The 16,301-nt window shown below is 33.8% G+C and overlaps 1 protein-coding gene across 1 annotated transcript in view; it reads right to left on the bottom strand.

The window, feature by feature from the left end:
- Stet (stem cell tumor) overlaps nt 1-16,301 on the bottom strand; it is a 615,911-nt gene that overhangs the window by 14,095 nt on the left and 585,515 nt on the right. Inside the window, exon 8 of the mRNA XM_076306653.1 lies at nt 11,342-11,454. Within this exon, the coding sequence (XP_076162768.1) occupies nt 11,342-11,454 (113 nt within the window). The remainder of the gene's footprint in view (nt 1-11,341; nt 11,455-16,301) is intronic.

Below are 16,301 nucleotides of genomic sequence, written 5' to 3'. Positions count from 1 at the left end.
TATTCGTCGTTATTTTCTCGAACCCAGACCTAAATCCGAACTTCTTCTCTTTTAATATATTTTAAGTTCGTCAATTTCAACGAGGTCGTTACTAACGTAAATAATTATTAAAGAATAATTCCACCCCAGAACCGATAAATGATACATATTTACAGAACCTTCCCTTATAATTTATTCCACTTACAAACGTTTATCTCGGTGATCTTAACGGAATGAATAAATTTTCTTTACTTTTTATTTAGTAAGTAAGTAATAATTATTGCTTACAAACCAAATTCGCGAATATTCCGAAACAAAAAGCAACGAAGAATAGCTCAGATTTTCGAATGTACCTACTTTCGAAACTAAAAGTAAACCGTTACTCGAGAAAAATCGACATCATCATAATCGAAGCGTAAAAATGATAATATTGTTTACTATACGATTTTACTCGCATTTCTCCGTTGCTAAAATCTGTTTCCAAGAATTACTATACAAGTGACGTTTAAATAGCTCACAGCCTGCGATAGTACTCGAATCGTTACAAATTAAACGCCATCGTGAATAATAAATATTTTTCGCTCGGAGACGGGACATTCTTTCGTTCACCGGTGGCTAAGACTTTTAATACCTCGTGAAATGCAATTGGATTTTTCTGCAGCGTGTAAAATATTAACAGGTATTTGTGTGAACGATTCGGTGACGTTAATTCGCTGTTCATCTTGCGACGGCAGCTCGGGTATACAAAATTCGTGCCGTAGTTAGAAGAAACGATGAAAGATGAGAGAAACGCGCAAGCGGAGACGTAACGAGGAACGAAAAGTGACGCAGAGAACGATTAAACGTGAAAAAGAGCAAGTTGAACGGAGAGGGAAAGGTGTCATGAGATAGGTGCCGTTGCACTTGCGTAGTTACAATCACATTACATCGTCGCAGCCGCGATGCATACGAAGTAATCCTGTCGCGATCCTCTCAGACAAGCTGTCGCCACCTCGCATTCTCACGGAATGGAATGGGGCAGGAGAGCGTGTGCTTGAGCAAGAAAAGAAACGTACAGGGAAAGGAGGAGGAAACGAGGAGGAAAGGAGGAGGAAAGGAGGAGGAAACGATCGAGGGGGAAGAGGGGAGAGTAAAAGTAAGAGTACGAGTGAGAGTGTGCGAGACAGACAGAGTTACGTATACGTAAGGATTATCTTTATTAAATCCCACGTGGTTTTTTTTTTTTTTTATTTACGCTATGAACCCAGTACAGGGTTATTAGCAGCATGCACATCGATGTGCATACTAACAGTACAAAACAAGAATGGAATACATAAGTTAAGATTACCCGAAGATACATCGTTATGTATCGTTATACATAAATAAACGCTTATTACTAGTGATTGTACTTAGTGCTTATAGTTACATACTTATAACTACGGGCAATATATAATACTTATTACTAGATGCTTATAACTTGTAGCGGTTTATAAATATGGTATACTTTATATAAATAAATTCATAATTTTTTGGATCAGTATCAAACAGACAGACAGACCTCACTGGAAGTCAGAGATTTACGCCATGGTCTTTCAGAAATTTGTGAATGCACAGTAGAGGAGGAATATGCAGTTTACTTGTGAAGAACTTAATTGAGTAGGGCGGGTGGTAGCCCATGTTACGTAGTCGGTTTAATAAAATATACCTGTTACTGTTAAGGATGGGGCATTGCCATATCACATGGTTGGGATCCTGGACTGGCCATCCACACTGGCACTTTGTGTCCGGAGCGAGGTTGATTCTAAACAGGGACGCAGCTAACTGGAAGTGGTTAGCCCGAACCCTGTTCGTCCAGCAAATAAACTCTCTAGTAAGATTCTTGCGTGAGAACCATGGGTAGGATGAAGAGAGATGATAATGATCAAAAAAATGTTTACCTTTAAATTCGGCTTCCGCAATAATCCTCCTTTCTGACGCTATATTGGCCTGTTTTTTAAAAATATCGGAAAAATCGCAATACGGAACTAGAATATTGAAAGACACATTGGAAAGGGATGCTTCTTTTGCTAAGGTGTCCACTTTTTCGTTAAAGGTAATACCAATATGAGAGGGAATCCAGAAGAAGGAGAATTTCTTATTGTCCGTGGAGAAGGTATTTATAAGATTACGAATATCAAGGATGATGGTATTAGTATTAACGTTACATGGGCATTTGTTTAAGGCTTGCAAGGCAGAAAGACTGTCCGAGTATATAAAAACATTGTTACTGGGGGCAACAGAAGCTATTTCAATAGCATTTTTTAATGCAATACATTCCGCTGAAAAAATGGAAAAATATTTATGTAAGCCTAATTGTGAAGAAGTGTCAAGGTCTGGGGAGAAACATGCTGCACCTACTCTGCCAGATTCTTCATCCTTACTACCGTCGGTAAAAAAGGAGATGGAATCAGTGGGTCTGTTACGTAGATGATCGAGGAAGAGGGAATTAGGATCTCTAGCATTTTTGAGGAGAAATCCCAGTTCAGTGTCAATCAAAATTTTAGAATGGAACAATTTATATTTAGTTAGGTAAGGGGGATAGTTATTTTCTATTCTGAGAATCTCTCTGTAGTAAAGAATAGCGTCAATTTGCCGGGGAAGTATGGTATACGATTTAAACAGTAAATCATTCCAGATAGAAGAGTTGTGGAGTCTATCGATCCAATTATATAAGGTGGTTCCACTGTTAGAAAGATTTTTCATTACAAACTTATTACACAAATATTCGGCTCTGTATTGCAATTTACACAATTTGGACTCACTCGATATAATATTGGTGGGAGTACTGATTCTGTATCCCAATGCAATTCGCAAGGCAGCGTACTGGATTCTCTCAATTTTGATCATTAAGGTCTCGGATTTGGGAAAGTATACAAATAGGCTATAATCAAGGATAGAGCGAATAAGGTTTTCGTACAAAATGATCAGCGTGGATGGGTCGGCCCCCCACCTTATCCCGCTTATAAATTTTAGAACGTTGAGCCTGTTAAAACACTTGTTGCGGATGTATTCGATGTGATCATTGAATTTAAACTGATAGTCGAAGATAATTCCTAAAAATGTAACCTGGGAACTCGATTTGACTAAAGTGTTTTGAATTTTAATCGAGCAGGTGCCCGGACGAATTCCTTTTTTATTAAAGTAAATCCCACGTGGTTAAGGTTTAGAGGTTTGAAAAGTAAAGAAACTCCTTGAATATTGCTACTATGTTTGTTTAACTTTTTCGTTGGACTTTCTTCGACTTTGACTCACTTCGACAAATCTCCAACAAGTGTTCCACTAGTGCTTCTCTCGCACCTTGTGTTCTCATATACATTTGTTCTTTTCTATTCTAATCCTTAACTTTTCTCACTCCGTGCATCTGATCGCGTTTACTTAAAATTCCTCGGTCCGGCGCCATCTCAATTGCTCGTCTTTTACACATCAATTGGGACACTTTTTAAATCTGTTCAGGCACTCTTCTTTCGCATCTCGAAAACTATTTGTATTTTTATACAACAGAATCGTTCCTCCGATGTTTTCGATTTTACAGTATGGCATGTATTCGAAATTTGTGCATTATTGTACACTGTATACAAATTTCGAATATAAGCCGTACTGTAATAAAATTGGTATACAATAATGATAAAATTATACCAAATAAATTGGTATCATTTTGTCATTCGACAAAACTTATCGGACAGTATAGTACTAGGTTGCTCGATCAATTTTATCGAACGACGAAACTTATCGAACAAATTATTATGTATAATGGGTAGTCCACGCAACTTTTTCATTGACGAAAAAATGTCAAAGGAAAAATGTAAATGGCTCGAAGAGCACTACGTCTGTAGGAGCTTAGATTTTTTCAAATTCAACGGTGCATGTGCAATTAAGAATTGCATCCTTTCTTTAAACGGAGATGCATACTTTTCGTAGCACAGATTTATTCCCCTGTTCATTCTACGTGAAAAATGATTAAGGTATCGTGACGAAAAAATGATTCATTTTCGAGATATTTTCAAGAAATGTCTACCGAAGAAAATGCTTAAACGCTTCATGACTGTGTTGTAAATGTAAACACCGTTTCGACATTGTCGTAACAGAAACTGATTTGCACGAGTAAACGTTTCATCATTCGGTAGCAATTTCCGCATCGTGACTCAAGCACGAAAACTAAGACTTTGAAGAATTGATTGTATTTCACTAAATAAAAGAAAGTTGGATTTTACTAACAGTGAGAAAAAAGATATGTGCGACCACCGTTGATATCGACTTCCAAGACTTATATATATATATATATATATAAAGGTGGAGAGGTGAAGAAAAGGCGTTTTATTCTCATTACAAGACTCGAATCAATATTCCGAGACTTCCTCCCGTCTTTGATGATTTAATGACAGAGCGCTACGCCGTAACGAAGTAAAAATTCGGCTCCTCGTCTCTGTTTATTGCGATTGAATTTTTTTTTTTTTTGCACCATCGTCGAAGCTCGCGAAGACATAACGGATGGCTAGAAAGCCGTAAGGATGTATTTAAATATCGAAGACTTCCTTCGTCGAAATTCCAATTACACTTCTTTGAGTCATCGATCTCCGCGAGTTTACAATCAGCGATCGAATCAAATTTCTGGCCGATCGTATCGTAACTGGAACGTAGTTAAGCGTGTCGCGAATTCTACGGACTTGTCGAAGTAAAACTCCGATTGCCGTATTTGCGTTTGAATCGTAGTACGAAAATATCTTTTAGAAATTTCGTTCATTTCCAAGATCGTGTTACTCGTTTGATTTAGTAATTACGGATTGATCGTAAAGTTCGATTGGAACGTATCGAGCTTAAACGCGGAGAACAATGTACTTGTAAGGGAAAAATAGTATAGTAGGATTTTAATAAGAAACGCAAAAGTAGTACGGGAAGATAAAACTGTTTTGCATTCCAGTGTTCACGGTGAACTTGGTTCTCTGCTTTACAAACATTACTTTTGTACGTTTACGATAATGCTGCTGCGGCACTGATTGATCTCGACTCGTGCGACAAAACCATGTATTATATTTTTGGTAGTTGAACGATACAAATGATTTATATTCAAAAATCATTTCGAACGAATGTACCTATTTATCACTTTACCAATTGTACTTTTTAAACAATAAAATCGTTCCTCTGATGTTTTCGATTTTAAAGTACGCCGTATATTCGAAATTTGTATATTATTAAGTGAAATCGGTAGAAGCTATAGTCGAAAATAATTTACTAATGCGAAACGTATAAAAATATGATTTTTATTTTACTCTAATATGTATTTCGGCAAAAATTATACTAAGCATTTTACGTTTATAAACTTTAACATTCTTAACGCGAAAATTGAAATTTGTGATGAAATTATTGAAAGTGTATAAAATGTATGCCTGACAAAGGAAGACTGTGAATCGTTGGACGCCAATTATGGTAAACTTTGCAAATAGTTTCGCTAGTTCAGCCTAAGAACAATTTGTGTCAAAGTCACCCATTTTAATTATACCTGTAAATAAAACAATAATTCTCGCGTTACATAAGGTATTAAGAAGCGTTTCAAATTGTAGACGGTGGTTATGTTTATTTTAATTGTAAACGATAGTCTTTTTTTTTTACTCATTTTGTGTTTTTAGCCTTTGTATTTTGGGAAATATTTGACTAATATTCGTTGACCGACGAATGTTGCGTACACATGACACCGACTGATAATCGCTGTCTGAGCGTAGTGTATACACGACAGCGGATGTCAAGTGTTCAAGAAGAAGTGGATGTAAACAACAGAACGTCACCCGATCGGAGTCCCATTGGTCCGTTGCAATGGCACGTCGTTCTAATCTGGTATATATATCAAAAATCTACAGACAAACAATGCTTTATTTCTTATATTGATCATTTATTTCTAACTTTATATATTGCAGAGCTATTAACGGAGCGCTTTTATTTCATAATTATTTATGCGACTCGTCGTGGGTGATATAGTCAAGCTTTTGCGAGTGAAGATTGTGGAATATGATTGTGACTATATGATTGTGAAACACCCATATTATCAAGGGACTACTATAGAATTTATGCAACGTACTGTTTATGTGTTTATGAAAATAGTAATTTGGTTAAGTACTTTTTTCGCATTCGTTTGTGTGTGTGTATTATATATGCATTATATAATATATGTAATATGTATTATACATATGCACTATTAATATATATAATATATATTATACATATGCACAGTGAATCGAAATACGAATCGATGCGAAAAAATGATTGCAAGAGCCTTCGATGGTACCCAACCTTATTACTATCTTCATAAACACATAAACAGTGTACGTTACACAAATTCGTTTATAATCCCTTGATAATATAGATCTTCCACAATCACAATACATAATATATAAAGTTACAAATAAACGATCAATACAAGGAATAAAGTATTATTTGTCTGCACATTTCTTTGTAACTGTGTTTCCTATTTATGAACCTTTCCTTGTACATTAGCTAAACGAATATCACTTCTTCGACACTTTTCCCACTTAAAGTGACAAACGATATAACATATAAGTACAAAGTTATCAAAACTTTTGTAACATTTATACTATGGCAACTTTACAGCATATACACAACTTTGTATAATATGGCTGACTGTACCTCACCTGTCGACAGCGTGTCATTTTATCACCAATGATCGTTTACCAGGGCAAGAACCTTTCGACCCTTTGTTTCGTTATCGTAGAACGAAATTCAAAATTTCTTCACGAACGCATGGTTTTTTCTCTCGAAATCAATTTTCGTCAGTTTCTCTAGTGGTTTTTCGTCACGTTTCGTTACGTTTCCACGCATTTACGGCACATCGTTCGATATAGCTCAACTCTCCCTGAAGGAGTTTATTATTCATACGTCCTATTCTGCAACGTTTTACTTTCATGACTGCTAATAACTCGGGATCTGCGTCTAATCGAATTTATGCAAATGGCAATTAGGTTTACACAAATGCGCACGCGCGCGCGCATCCATCGATGATACGACTCGATCCATCATGATACGTACAGTGAATCAAAAAAGTATTCCTACACTACATTAGAAGGAAATTCCTCTAACCTACGAGTCAGATTTTAATGAAAGTTTGTATGCGTGTAAAACATACTGGGCCGTATGTGACATAGTTTTCTTATCGTCAGAAAATGTTCTCGAGAAGATAAAATCAAGATCTGAAAATTCAAATTTTCTTCACTTTTGCAATAGATTTCTTTTGGGGAGACTCGTTTCACAGTTGAACGATAGAGCTCTAAAAACTGAACATTTTTATAAGAAAATTTGCCCGTTTCTCTTCGATTTTTCAAACAAAACTTCGTAATAATACAATATAGAACAAACTTTTTTTAAGTCGGTTGCAAAAATGTCCATAGAAAAATTGGATTAAAAAAATTAAAAAAAAAAAAAAAAAGAAATTATAACCTACGAGACTTGATTTTACCTTGTTAAAGGAATTTTCTATGGACAAAAAAATTTCTCTGTATATGCACTATTATTATGCGTACAAACTTTCATGAAAATCAGTCTTACAGGTAAGAAGAATTTCCTTGCAATATGGTGTACGAATACTTTTTGGAGGCACTGTATGTATATACTTACCTAGTACACCGACCTTAGTACGCGCATTTATACAGATATACACAAACACGCTCGTGGCTCTGTATCTACGTTCTCGGTTTACGCGAGAGGGACGAACGAAAATGGTAGAGAGAGAACGATCAAGGACGAAAGATAAGAAAAGGAAAGAGTTACCGATGCGACCGGGATGGGGGTGTGCGAGGATAGAGGATGAAGTGGAGAGAGAGTAAAAACACGTTCCATGCTGGAAAATCCCGAAACACGGTAAATGGAAATAGGTACAAATTGTGTTACAGAGAAGAAATAGAGTCGTGGTCTGGTAACTGCAGCTGCACCGGGGAGCATTTATGCGGGTGAGAATCGCAGAGTGATTTAAATTTACGAATATTGTCGCGAGCATTCGTGCATTAGCGTATTACATGCCGGTGCATAATCACACGCGGAGCTATCGACAAGCCCTGCTGCAAACGCATTAAATACACTTGGACAAAGCATTTGCTAAATCGCGGTACATAACGCTCATCGATTCATTTTATTGTACAAGATGTTCCGTTTATCTTGGTCTTAATATCGTTCTTGCTTCTCGATGATTTTCCTTTTCTTTGCGAATTAATTGTTACATTTTTTCTCGTACAAGTTGGAGTACCACGTTAAAACGATCGATTTTATCAATTATACGTATGTATCGCAGATATCTACGAGGGTTATTTCGTAACACTAAACCTTTTTTTAATTTTAGATACTGAACTTATGTTTTGTAAGTACTAGAATAAAAGTCAATTATTAATTTTCACTTCATTTACTTCACTTATATTTGATTTGATTTTTAGTACATCAACATTATTTCCAATAAGGATCCACAACAAGAATCAAAGATAGTATTTAATATCTACGTTTGAAATGATTCTTCTCTATAAACTTTATTTCTAAGGAAGTAATTATTCCAGCATATATGTTACGTTTTGTTAATCGTTGCCAGCGTGCTTAACGGTTTTTACTGTTTTGTTAAAACTTAAGAAAAATAATTTTTGTAAAGGTCTCAAGGAATGTGTGTAAATAATACTACTAATTCAATTTAATGTTTACGTAATCGTGTTCAAATAAGTAATAAAAAAAAATACAATACTATCGCGAATTATTCGTATTCTGTATAAGAAAATAAATTGTCGACATTATCTTGTAAGCTATAATTTTTATTCATTAGATTATTATTAGATATATTTTACATCGAGATCAATAACTAAGAACTATTATCGTAAATGTAAATAAATCAATACTACTGATATATATTATCTGAGAAACTACCGACTGCTCGTGCAATTACAATAAAAATATGTGTAATTCGTTAATGTCACAATTTTTCAACAATTAATGGATACACTAATCAACGATGGAATGCAATAAACGATGTATAATATAGAATTCTGTCCACTAATGAGACAGTTATTACATCGTACAATTATGGAGTCTTGTATAATAATGGGGCAATATTTTAAACGATAAATATGGAACGCTATCAGCGTGTACATTATGGCATAAATTATATACATTATATTTATTACGTATAGAACGAGCAACAATTTTAGATATTTTTAAGGAAGAAACGTTTGTTTCGATTAAAAAAAAATATACATTGTGTACGATTCACGATTTTTCGATCTAAAGATTAGAAATTCTTTTCTAGAGAATTTGAACAAAAAGATTCTTTTTTCATTTGAAAAGCAAATATATATAATCGAAATCACATATTTCTTTGCAATTGTTATTATTTTCAAGGAGTTCCTTTCTCGATTCTTTTTCATTGAATTTAACCGAGTTTTTTTTTTCTAACATTTCTATCCAGATCGTATATTCTATATCCGTGTCTTTTATGAGAGCAGTCCACAAAAACACCTATTCTGCTCGATAGATTTAATTTATTTTCTTTTTCTTTTGGAATATAATTATACGTTACACAAAAAAAAATAAAACTCGTAAGTAATTTATTTCGGTTTTACATCGAAGAATAATTCAAACGGTGTCTTCGGTTTATTTTTCCGCGGAGTCAGGTAACTCGCTTCAAAAACTTTGACAGTAAAGAACTACATTGTACTATGTAATAACATAGTGCGTTTTAACCCTTTTAGTGCCAAACGACGATATATCATCACAATACTTGCGAAAAGTGCCAACGACGATATATTGTTCCGTATACGGTGACACCTTACTATTCGCATCGTGAGAGAACTCTATTTCAAAAGAAATTTATAAAACGTTATACATGGTTTAATTTCATTGCAGAACAATTGAAACAATTGTGTATGGATTTAACTTTTTGTTATATTCTAGGCTAATTAGTGTCGATATCGCGTATACACTAGAGCGATACAATAAATACTCGACACGGAGCATTTTCTTGAGTAAATATTAATAAATAAGTAAATATTACACATTTTCAGTAGCCAGTTTCTTCAAAGTATAAATGTTTATCATATATGAAACATTTTGTTTCAGTAACGTTATATTAGTTATACACCGATCATTTGTTTTGTAGCGAATAATTCTTCTAACGTGCATCATGGACTTATCCTTTAGTTTTATGGTCCGATATCAATTATTTTGTTACAAATGATCGAAAATGCAATATCGATACTCGACACTACGTGGTCTATATAAAGGTATGATCAAACGATGATTTTTCTCATATGCAGATATTGTTTGTAAAAGAGAAATTAATTTTTATGTTTTTCATAATGTTTTCTATTTATGTTATTCGTATAATTTTCAACAAATATTGAAATATAATTGATATTCATTTATTCTTTCTTTATTTCGTAGTATGTTTTTTTTTCTGAATTTTATAAATATCATTCTCATTCTGCTTTTTATAATCTTTTTCCCAAACATTTTCCTCGCGATACTCGTAAACGCTAAATGTTCTTTTTGAAGACATTATACAAGAGTTTCAGTCCAGTATTTTTAAGAAAATATATTCGAACGTACGAATGTGAACAATATTCACTCGCGGTGCTCATGTTTGGCTCAATTTCCTTACCACGAGTCTCACACTAAACTGTAGACAAAGTGGTTAAACAGTAAACCGTGTACAAGAATCGTGACGTATAGCAAATTCGGGTAAATGTTTTCCAATGAAAATAATATCTTACGTAATAATAAACATTTTTATCCATGTCTCTCTTTTTCAAACGCTGCAAATGTATAATATTTTATACTTTTAATTGATTGTGACTAGATAAAAAGACTTCCATCTGAAATTTTTTCTGTACGTATGTCTCCTGGTGTCGTGGAAATATAAGTAAATATTTGCTTTCCAAATGAAAAAATAATTCTATTTTAAATTCTCTAGAAAAGAATTTCTAATCTCTAGATCGAAAAATCGTGAATCCTACACGATGTATATTTTTTCTTTATCGAAACAAATGTTTCTTCCTTAAAGATATCTAAAATTGTTTCTCGTTCTGTACGTAATAAAGCAATGGTGGCTTGGACCAACTCGTAAAATTTGCAACGTTGCGTGTGTAATTGCACCCTCTTTTGTCTAATTCGTTTCATAATTCCTCAGTGCGATCGAGTTCGAGTGAACGTGGAAGAACTTGCTATTGGCTTTCAATTCTCCAGATGTCTAAACTAAGTAGGTTTTGAAAAATGTTCGAATACTCAGTACGCTGAGTTTTGATATTTATATTTTTGAACGGTAACGCAATTCGTGTAAATAAAATTTAGAAATTGGCAATTCGTTACTTACCAGCAAGGACTCCAGCCATATAAACCGCCGCGATCCTCAGGCTTCCATGAACCATTTCCAAGGGAAGTCCCACGACCACTTGCACTCCTAGGTTAAACAGCAGGTGAAGCCACCTGAAATGTAAGCACAGCCATTTCTAAGAAAGTCCCGCCGTTTGTTCAAACGAATAGAATACACGAGTAACGGAACGGTGCAAGTTAACGAAAGGTAACAACAGGATTTGTACAGTTTTTCTAAAAAGTAATTCAAACACGCGTTTCTTCTCAGTACTATTTTTTATAGCCAGTTATTTTTCCTGGATAATTTAAGCGTCGCGTGAAATCAATTTTTATAACAAGCTTCACGATTCATTTTCATCTTTGTAGCTGTTTCGCGACGAAGATGGATCTTATTTTTATTTCTTTATTCCATAAAATAGGATGTAAATTGTTTCATAGTGTATAAAAAAAAGTGGTGTTGTAATTCTGTAGGTTTAAATATAACTCGAAGCGTTCGAGTGAATTTCGTTGGCTACGTTGTGTACTCGTTTAGCAAATCATAATGTTTGAAACCAGATCAGTAAAAGATTGTTTAAAAAGTTTGTGCTACTCTAGAAGGTCCCAGCGGAACAGGAATGCTGACTATAAGCTCATTAATTATCCCATAAATAAATAGTAGACCGAAAGCAGACTTACAAGATTTGAACAAGGTTATATTTCTTACTATGACAAGGTTGTAGTTATAGATATGCATCGTATTTCAGAAAAATCTACATACGTTGCACTATTTTCAGTACGAAACACTTGTCATGTAGTCTTCTTAGATTTACAATAAAATAACGAGCAGAATCTATCTATTCAAAAAAGATACGTATGTGATTTCCTTAGAAAAATCTCGGTGACCTTGAAATTTCGAAAGGAAAAAAGAAAGAATAGTTTTGAAGAAAATTTATTTTTCATCGCTATGTTCGACTCTTTGAACAGTTTCACCTTGTTACGAATAATTCGTTCATAAATCCATAAGCAGCAGAGATATTTGTTACTCTTATTTAAGTTTATTCGAGATTGTGTATAAAACAGCACTTTGGCTGTACCACACCTTTTATGCATACAATACTACTCGTATTTTCACGTTTCCTATATATAATTTTATATTCGTATTGTCACAGACGATGTGGAATAAAGAGCGTTAATAAATATATATATATATAAATGGTCCATCCTGTGTAGTGTTAACTTGAAAATTGCATTTTAAAGCAAATTATATTTTTGTAGATTTTCAAACCCGTGTGAATCGCTTTAAAGAGGGACAGTAGCGAATTTGTTCGTAAAATCGAACATTCGTTTCTAAAATTTCGTATCTTATGACAAATTGCGACCTTTTATTTCGATGTGACAAATTAATGCAACTAACAACTTCTATCGACGAAGTCGCGTTTGGTCTCATTTTTATATCGTCAATCTATCGATAATATGTTCTCACGAAGATACAACGAGAAATATAAAAGTTTTTAGTTTACATTTCTAGTAGCTGACACGCTGATTTACGAGCTGTGTGTCGCTTTGAAGTTCGATCGATCGATTTTTTAATCTCTAGCCGCTCGAGTCAAAGAAGACAAACAGTCGCGTTAATGATATAATGTTATTCAATAGATTGTTTAATAAGTTTTGTCCTTCGATAAAATAAGCATATAATTAATATGTATATAATATTTATATATAATTACATAATGTTGTTCAATAAGTTTTGTCATACGATAAAAACGTCATCAATGATTTGTTAAATAATTTAAAAAATACGTGGGAATTCAGACTATGTGCTCGTCAAAGCATACTGTTATCAATGCGTTAACGTTATAACCCTTCGATAAAAAATTCAATAATTTGATATTTTAATTTGATAATTTCATTTTTACAAAACGTATAATATTTTATGTTAAAAACTTACGATTTATTATTTCAGAAACTTGCGTTTCTACCTGGTACTATACTCTTCGATAAATTGTATCGAACGACAGAACTTATCGAAGAATCTAGTAAATTGACCTGTAATTTCAAAGAAGATAGCAACGAGAATAAACATAAAAGAACATATTGAACTCTCCGTTGACGAAGGATCACCTAAAAATCATAGTAAGTACGAATTCCTCTTATAATCTGTTTATCGATAAGTATCGTTCAATCTGGCGAGCAACAGAAATTATATTTCGTTTGCGACTAGTAAACGAATCTTTCCTGCGAGTACAGTAATATTATTTAATATTATATTAATCACGGTAGTATATGCCTGATGAAAAAAGTCCTTTCAAGGTTCGTTTCTGTTTTACGTTTGCTTGGGGTAGTTCGAAATCGATTTAAAAGGAAATATTCCGATTTAAACTTCACTGCAGCTTTTAAAACGACAAAATAAAAAGAAAAACCATAGAAAACGCTTGGTAGCTACGCAATGCATTCGATCATCGAGTATAGTCTGTCTGCAAAAGAAGGGATAGCCAGCGTGCTTTTTATCGGAAAAGACTTTGCTTAAAGCTTTCATCGTTTGATCTAGAATATGGAGAAATTCGCCGAGAAACTAAGGTAATCTCTTGGCAGCTTTAATCTACGATTCTTAAGACGGTATAAGAAACAAATAATCGATCTTAGCGACCCATATTTTATGCGACGAAACGGCGTCGTAAATCGTCGAGCGCGAATTAAAGCAAACCCTAATCGAACAACGGTGCGATTGAACATTTGAGAAAAGATCAAAGTTAACAAAGTGAAGATCGCGAGTTTCTGAAATAATAAATCATAAGTTTTTAACATAAAATATTATACGTTTTATGAAAATGAAATGATCAAATTAAAATATCAAATTATTGACTTTTTTTATCGAAGGGTTGTAATGTTAACGCATTGATAACAGTATGCTTCGACGAGCACATAGTCTGAATTCCCACGTATTTTTTAAATTATTTAATAAATCATCGATAACGTTCGAAAGAGTGTATAGTATTTAACGAGTAAAATATTTTATTAAAAATCTCAATGGAGTGGTAATAAGCAAAATTTACAAATACATCGTGTGTCACATCCCTTTTGCTTGCAGTACGTAGACGGTAGTTTTTCTTTGCATATTTTTATTTTTTAGTGCTAATAATTTCTTTCACAATATGCTGCCGCGTGTTTCCAAACAATCTTCTTGCTGGATCGCCACAAGGAGCAAGTTTGGTACACGCAGACGTTCCATGTTGTGCAATTTGAACTACATTTTCTTCTTCTGCTTCAGAATGCCCAATTTTTGGTCAACCGAAGTAAAAAATCTTTATACTTTATTTTTGTTCGTAGTATTCAACTTTTCACATACCACGAATGAATTGAACGATACATAATTATCCAAAACGCCACTTTCTTCGATCATTTGATTGTTTCACGAAGTATTAATAGTAGAACAAATATTGATCTATCCACTCCCTTCGTCAAAGTATTACATTTGTCGATACAAGGAGGCTTTGTTTTTATGGTACCATTTCAATATGTTTATCAAATGCGTTGACAACACGAACCGTCGAAATCTTATGTACTAGTCCTGTATCCTATAGTAATTAATATCTTTTATAAAATACAACGAACGTACAGTCTTTCGTTATCAACGGTTGCAAACTGAAAAACGCCAATTGGTGTCTAAGTCTTCAGTTCTCAATGTGTTGAGAAACGAGTGGAAAAACGACGTCATGAGCGATACATTGAAGAAAATTTGACTCGACGATTCGCCGCTATCGCAACCATGAACGGTGAAATTTCAACAATTATGAATTTTATCTCGTCGACACCGGTGAAACTTTCTCGCAGAAACGAAAATGATCAAGCTTATCTGCTGCGCTCGACAGCGCAGAAACGTTCTCCATCGTAAGAGTCCTTTCACGTGTCTAAAGTTTTCTTTCATTTCTACGAACCGAAGCCCACTTCGATCATAGTAAAAACATTCATTTCTTTTTTATTTCATTATTTCGTTAAACATTTATCTCTTCAGAACTTGTAAATCTCCAACCAAAAATGCACGATCGTCTCTCAACCGTTAAGTTATGATCGAGAAATAAAAGCACAGCAGCTTTGGGATTTAGGTACCGGGAAAGATTTTTAAATTTATTTGTAACGATACTAGGGATGACAGAATCGATGGATAGTAGACCTTCGCAAAATGGAATCTTGAAAGGAGCTGTTACTTAATCGTATCCACGATTCGAAATTCCAAAGAAATTTAATTTAAATAGTGCGAGAATTAATTTGTATATACACCGAGCACTTCCTGTTAACGAAAAGGTTGTAATCAGAAAGTGATTCCAATAAATTGATTTTAAAAAGTGCGAGAATTAATTTGCTTATACACCGAGCACTTCCTGTTAACGAAAAGATTGTAATCAGAAAGTGATTCCAATAAATTGCAATAAATTTATTTTAAAAAGTGCGAGAATTAATTTGCATATACATCGAACACTTTCTGTTAACGAAAAGATTGTAATCAGTAAGTGATTCCAATAAATTGATTTTAAAAAGTGCGAGAATTAATTTGTATATACACCGAACACTTTTCGTTAACGAAAAGGTTGTAATCGGAAAGTGATTCGAATAAATTCCAATAAATTTATTTTAAGAAGTGTTAGAATTAATTTGCATATACACTAAGCACTTCCTGTTAACGAAAAGGTTGTAATCAGAAAGTGATTCCAATAAATTGATTTTAAAAAGTGCGAGAATTAATTTGCTTATACACCGAGCACTTCCTGTTAACGAAAAGGTTGTAATCAGAAAGTGATTCCAATAAATTGCAATAAATTTATTTTAAAAAGTGCGAGAATTAATTTGCATATACATCGAACACTTCCTGTTAACGAAAAGATTGTAATCAGTAAGTGATTCCAATAAATTGATTTTAAAAAGTGCGAGAATTAATTTGTATATACACCGAGCACTTCCTGTTAACGAAAAGGTTGTAATCAGAA

Source organism: Ptiloglossa arizonensis, chromosome 3, assembly GCF_051014685.1.
Source record: "Ptiloglossa arizonensis isolate GNS036 chromosome 3, iyPtiAriz1_principal, whole genome shotgun sequence".
Lineage (NCBI taxonomy): Eukaryota > Metazoa > Arthropoda > Insecta > Hymenoptera > Colletidae > Ptiloglossa > Ptiloglossa arizonensis.
The sequence above is the reverse complement of the archived record's forward strand: the minus strand, read 5'-3'. Positions and strand labels throughout refer to the sequence as shown.